The sequence below is a fragment of the Manacus vitellinus genome, unplaced genomic scaffold, assembly GCF_001715985.3.
Source record: "Manacus vitellinus isolate BGI_N305 unplaced genomic scaffold, ASM171598v3 scaffold_26_pilon, whole genome shotgun sequence".
Taxonomy (NCBI): domain Eukaryota; kingdom Metazoa; phylum Chordata; class Aves; order Passeriformes; family Pipridae; genus Manacus; species Manacus vitellinus.
Genome location: NW_021939960.1, coordinates 9,342,455 through 9,348,281, shown reverse-complemented (window position 1 = coordinate 9,348,281; position 5,827 = coordinate 9,342,455). Strand labels below are relative to the sequence as shown.

At 64.0% G+C, this 5,827-nt stretch overlaps 1 protein-coding gene across 1 annotated transcript in view; it reads right to left on the bottom strand.

The window, feature by feature from the left end:
* Window positions 1-364: 364 nt before the first annotated feature.
* SLC12A5 (solute carrier family 12 member 5) overlaps window positions 365-5,827 on the bottom strand; it is a 14,895-nt gene continuing 9,432 nt past the window's right edge. Inside the window, exons 13-25 of the mRNA XM_029960422.1 lie at window positions 5,126-5,244; window positions 4,719-4,817; window positions 4,505-4,624; window positions 4,245-4,349; window positions 3,989-4,157; window positions 2,853-3,048; window positions 2,605-2,774; window positions 2,374-2,505; window positions 2,028-2,135; window positions 1,759-1,881; window positions 1,492-1,679; window positions 1,115-1,129; window positions 365-560 (exon numbers count right to left, since the gene is read on the bottom strand). Coding sequence (XP_029816282.1) covers window positions 365-560; window positions 1,115-1,129; window positions 1,492-1,679; window positions 1,759-1,881; window positions 2,028-2,135; window positions 2,374-2,505; window positions 2,605-2,774; window positions 2,853-3,048; window positions 3,989-4,157; window positions 4,245-4,349; window positions 4,505-4,624; window positions 4,719-4,817; window positions 5,126-5,244 — 1,740 coding nt within the window. The remainder of the gene's footprint in view (window positions 561-1,114; window positions 1,130-1,491; window positions 1,680-1,758; window positions 1,882-2,027; window positions 2,136-2,373; window positions 2,506-2,604; window positions 2,775-2,852; window positions 3,049-3,988; window positions 4,158-4,244; window positions 4,350-4,504; window positions 4,625-4,718; window positions 4,818-5,125; window positions 5,245-5,827) is intronic.

Sequence of the window (5,827 nt, the reverse complement as noted above, 5' to 3'; positions counted from 1 at the left end):
GCCCCTGCCCTGCAGCACCGACACCCCCACACCAGAGGMAGGAGCTGGTGGGGTAACTCCTGATCCAAGGGGCCAGGGGAGCCCACCTGTGCTGGTGCCACACAGTGGGGACGGTGGCTGAGCCAGCAGACAGCTGAGCCCTGCAGATCTCTGTCGGGCCCCTGTGATGTGCCATTGCACTCATGCGTGCAGGTGCAATGTCATGTGGCCCCATCACCCATCACGGTGCTGCCAGAGGGGCAGGATGGTGCCAACACCACCTGCTGGACCCAGCCAGGGGCTGGATCGGTGGGGGGATCCTGGCTCAGGCACTAGACCTGTGTGTCTCAGCACTTGTCTGCAAAACCCACCACCTTTGGGGGAGTCACGGACCCCAGCTCCTCCTGCAGAGAGGGGTCTTGGTGCCTGGTCCCATAGGAAGGATACAGTTCTCATCCCCTTTCCGATTACGGGGTGGTCCTGGCATGTTCAGCAGGACCAGCTTGGCGTCCTGGGACTTCTTCACAATCACCTCATTGAGCTTCACAGCCGTGTGCATCCTCCTCACGTTGGACTGGTTCCTGTGGGTGACAGCATGTGTGGGCACGGGACAGGCACAGCCAGCCTCCATCCCCACACTGGGCCTGAGGGGCCACAGGGCAGGCTGGCCTCCTGCCCCAGAGGGGTCCAAGCTGGGCTGTGGCACAAGCTTGGGGTCCAGTAAGCTTTGCTGGGCACGGTGCTGGCTACTCTGAGCCCTCAACAGTGGCCATGAGCCGCAGGGCCAACACACGGTGCCCATGGGCAGCAGCACACCATGGCTGCTCAGGGCCAAGCCGTGTGGGAGCGAGCAGGAGCAGACAGTGCGAGTGTCACCGTGGGTGCCTGAGCTCCAGCTCACAGGAGCTGCCGGCACCGTAACAGGGCAGACGGGGAGGGCGCGGCGCGGGCAGCGCGCGGTGCACGGGGCTGGCAGCCACGGCCCCCGCGTGCCACCCGGGTGAGCCGTCTGGCACGGCAGATGTCACGGCTCACTGAACCGCCCTCCTGCACAGGGGCAGCCCCGATGGCTCCCCATCCCGAGCACGTCCCAACACCCCCCCCAGCCCCGGCACCCAGCCAAACCCAGACTTACAGGTTCTCCCACTCCCTGCCAGGAGCACGATGGGGCCAGGAGACAGAAAGAGATGGAGAGAGAGAGAGAGAGAGAGAGAGAGAGAGAGAGAGAGAGAGAGAAGAGGTGAGTGCCAGGTGTGCACCCCAAGTCCCTGCAGCACATGCAGCCCAGGCATTCCATCCCTCTGTGTCACCTGCACAGTGACCCCTCACTGCCTCCCCCCCAGCCCCTCTGCAGGGATGCACTCAGGGCACCCAGGCTGCCCAACCTCTCCTCAGGGCAAGGACTGAGTTAGTGCTGCCATGGCCTTGCCTGCACCCATCTGGCTGGGGTAGGCAGGGACAACCAGGGGACAGGGCATGGGTGGGATGGGGTGGCAGCATGGGAGGCCGTACGGCTTCATGTTGAAGAAGTCCTTGATGCCCTCAGGGCTGACAGGGCTCTTGCTCTTGTTCTTCTCGGCGACAGACTTCTCCTTTGTCCAGGTGAGATGCACCTTCTCGGGGGCTGCCTCTACCTCATCACCAGGGGACTGTGAGCTGCTGGAGAAGGTGGTGGCATTCTTGTCATGGATGAGCTGGACCTGCAGAAAGGAGAGGGGAATGATGGGCAGGGACTGGGGCCAGCTGCCTGCCTGACCCTGTCTCAGTGCAGCCCCTCACCTCCTCCTCTGGCTTCTCCTCGCCATCACCAGCCTGCTCTTCAGGGACGTTCAGGCGCAGGCGGGTGTTGGCCGGGTTCTTGCGCCGGATGGAGCCACGGGACTCATCCGTGATGCTCTGGATCTGTGGAGGACAGGATCAGCCAGGGGAGTGGGGCAGAAGAAGGCTTGGCTGGGCAGCCTACAGCCCCAGTGCCTGGCAGGGCAGCTCAGTCAGCAGTACAGCCACCACAGGGGTCTCAGCCCGCCCAGCCTGTCCTGCAGCCTCACCTCCCGCTCACGCTCATTCTTGGTGAGGTGCATTTGCTTGAGGATCTGGGAACGCTGCTCCATCACCAGTGTCTTCTCATAGGTGTAGGCAGAGATGTCACTCTCATGCTGTGGGGGGAACAGAGAAATGTGGGGCAGGGTGAGCTGCACTGACTGCTCCCAGCACAGCCCAGCATGTCCCTGTGGTGCTGTGCTCTCCCACAGTTCTGTGTCCCACTGTGGAGTTGCGTGTTCCCATGGTGTGTGTGTCCCCCCCTTAGTGCCATATCCTCCCGTGGCAGGGTCTGTTTGGCTCTCCCATGCACAGCATCCCTGACTGCAGCACGCACCCTATGCCAGCACTCACCATCTCCACCACCTCCACCTCTGCGGTGATGCGCAGGTGGTACAGGAACGTGGTGAGGTCCTTCTTCATCTGGATGCTGTTGTCATCCATCTGTGCCACCGTGAAGATGCGCATCTTGCACTTACGCCAGACCTATGAGGGAGGGAGGAGTCATGGGCACGGTTTGACTGGGACAGCACTGGCCCCAGCCCCTGCCCCAGTCCCTGCCCTGCTCTGCAGGGCCCAGCCTACCTTGTGCTGCCGTAGGAGGAAGGGCAGCAGCATCAGCATCCCCCCATCGTGGACAATCCACCAGACATCAATGTGGCCCTCTGAGAACCGCTCCTGGTTGCCCGGGAACATGGCAACATTCTTGGCCACCAGCAAGGCCAGGTGCCCAGCCGTGGTCTCTCGCACCAGCTCTGGGAGGGGAAGGGCCACGTCAGCCAGGGCGGTTCGGAGCCCCCCAGCCCGTCAGCGCTTCCCTCCGCGGTGCCTACCGATGAAATTCCTCCAGGTCTGGTGGTCCTCCTTCTGGCGCCAGCTGCGGGGCCAGCCCACCAGCACCGTGTTGTGCTGCAGGCCCCCCAGACCACTGGACTGGATGAGGTGGGACATGCCATCCCGCAGGTTGGAGGAGATCACCACCTGGCAAAAGCCCTTCACCTTCTCTGCTTCCATCAGGCGCCGGATGGACTATGAGGGAGAGGGAAGTCAGAGACCTCAGGAATGGGCACAGGCCACAGGCACAGCAGCCACCAGCACCAGCAGTGGCACCCTGGCCAGGTGGGGGGGTGTGGGGTACAGGGTGCAGGTTGTAGGGGTACAGGGCACAGAATGTGGGGTGCAGGGCGCAGAGTGTGAGGTATAGGGTGTAGATTGTAGGGTGCAGAGTGCAGGTTGTGGGGTGTGGGGTGCAGGCTATGGGGTGCGGGTCCCCACAGGGTGCCCAGGTCTCCGTGCCCCATGGCAGGCCGGTGGCTCCGGGCCAGGGGGGTGATGCCCAGTGGTGCACGGAGCTGGCACACGGCTCTGTGCCGTGCAGAGCTGAGGGTGTCCCTGTGCCAGGGCTCTGACGGGCGGTGGAGCAGCAATTAGAGTTATTTACTCAGAGAAATTATAACATGTCTGCATGGGAGAGAAACTGTTTGCTTCCGAGGGCTTAATCTCATTAATGTGCCGCCCGGCGGGTGTGGGGGGTGGGGAGGGCTCTTCCTCTGGCAGGGAAATGCTCCCATCTCCCACCCTGCCTGGCACCAGGACCACAGAGACGATGGGGACAGTTGAGGATGTGGGGTCTGCTCAGCCCAGCAGCACAGCAGACCCTGGCCAGGCACCATGCCGTGCTGTGCCATGCTGTGCCAAGCCCTGCAGCAGCTGGCCAAGACTGGGACCAGTGTCTGGCTGGTGCCAGCGTCTCTGGTTTCTTGGTGGGAGAGAGGGGTCTGGAGATCCCTGCGGTGCTCCAAGCACTAGTGAAGCATTGAGTCTCCAGGCCCTGCCCAGTGCTGCTCCAAGGCTCTCTGGGCCATCTGGGGTCACCAGTCCTGGCCACGGGGCAGGAACGACCCTGGGCACCTGGGGACCATGGGCACCTGCTGCTGGCAGTGCCCGTCCTGTTGCAGGCAGCTCTCACCTCCTCCGCCCTCTGCGCCTGTGGGTGGTTGTCCAGGAAGGTCCCCTCCAGCACAGAGGCCACAATGGTGAGGCCCTTCCCAGCCTTGAGCTGCGATGTGAAGGACAGGAGCTGCGGGTGCACCACGTTCTGCTCCTGATCCCCGCGGACCAGGACCAGCAGCTGTGGCCTGGAAGGAGAGTCCTGCGGTCAGTGCCCGCTCCCAGCCAGTCCCTGCCCCAGCACCCCCAGATCGCCATCCCCCGCCCAGCCTCACCTCCAGTTCTTGGTGTGCGGGGGCCCTTCCTCCAGCCGCAGCAGGGCATAGCGGGCCGCGCTCAGGGACAGCCCCCGGATCCCATCGCCCCACTCCTTCTCCGCCCTGTGGGAACCAGCAGCATGTAAGGGATGGTCACAGTTCCAGCCACAGAGAACCACCCCGGCACCGTGGAGCATCCCAGGACGAGCAGCCCAAGGGAGCTGAGCAGCCCACGCCGAGGGGCTGTCCGGAGCCTGTGGCGCCGTGGCCACCCTTACCCGCGGTACTCGATGTATTTGTAGATGAGGCCGGCGATCAGCATGGCCACCAGCGCGTAGTACCAGGAGCAGATGAACATCAGTGCCAGGCAGAGGCTCATGCCCAGGAAGGACAGGGTCCTGCAGGGAGCACAGCACTGTCAGGGTGCCATGGGGTCCCCGGTCCGGGGTGTGTTGGGAGGTCCCTGTCCCACCTCGTCCCGCCCCAGCTCACCAGTGGTAGTAGCGGAAGCGGGGCCGCCAGTTGGGCGTCCGCAGCAGCGTCTGCACAGCACACGCCAGGTTGACGAACATGTAGCACATGAGGAAGAACCTGCAGGAGAGAGATGGGGCTGAGTGGGTGCACTGTGAGGGACTGGAGTTGCAGCTGGGCCCTCGGTACCTCCCACTGACCACTGGTGGTCAATGCCAGAGCAGGCCCCGCTGATGGACAGGGGAGCAGGGCTGCGGAGCAGGCAGTCCCCAATGCTGGCCAAGAAGGGGACCCTGGAGTCCCTGCAGGACCCCCTCTTCCCGGACTGGGGTCAAGGCAGCAGGTGTGTCCCCCCACCCTGAGGAGCAGATACCCGCACGCGACACCCGCTGCTTGAGAAGGTGCGGGTGGGACAGCACGCTGCCTACATGGAGAGGATGGGAGCCACCTCGTCCAGGGAGGCGATCAGGATCCCGATCTCGCAGATGCAGGCCGTTAGCAGCAGGGCCCATGTCGGCTCCCCGTTGGCTTTGCCGTGGCCGAAGACCTGGAAGCAGGGGGAGAGGACCGTGTCAGGGTGCTGCAGCACCCTGCAGCCCTGGGCATGGGTCCTCAGCATGATGCTGAACCCTTCCATACACCCAGCCCTGGCAGGAGCAGGGACTGGGAGCACTGGGTGCCATGAACTGGCACACGTCCCAAGCTGGATCATGCCAGGGTAGCAGTCCCAGTGCTGGCAGGACTGACTCCTGCTGACAGCACAGCCCCGTTCCCAGTCTGCGTGGTCCTCCCCGCACCCAGCACAGCCCCTGTCCCCCTGGGACCCCCACCAGGGATGAGCCTCAGCTCAGCCACAGTCAGAGCAGAGTCGGGCACCCCGTGTCTGGGCTGGACACTCTGCCAGGGGAGAGCGGCCCCTCCTGTGGCTGTGGGATGCGGGGGGGGCCGGGGGCGCGTGTCCGGATGCATTAGAGGGTGCGGGCGGCGCGAGCGAGAGCTCAGGCTGGGGCTGGCAGGGCGAAGGAGGGAGGATAAAATTAGCCCGCTCTTCCCTGGGGGGAGCTGTCGGGTTGGATTTGGAGAGATGAGGTTGTGGGAACGCGTCTTCAGAGAGCAGATAAAATATGAAG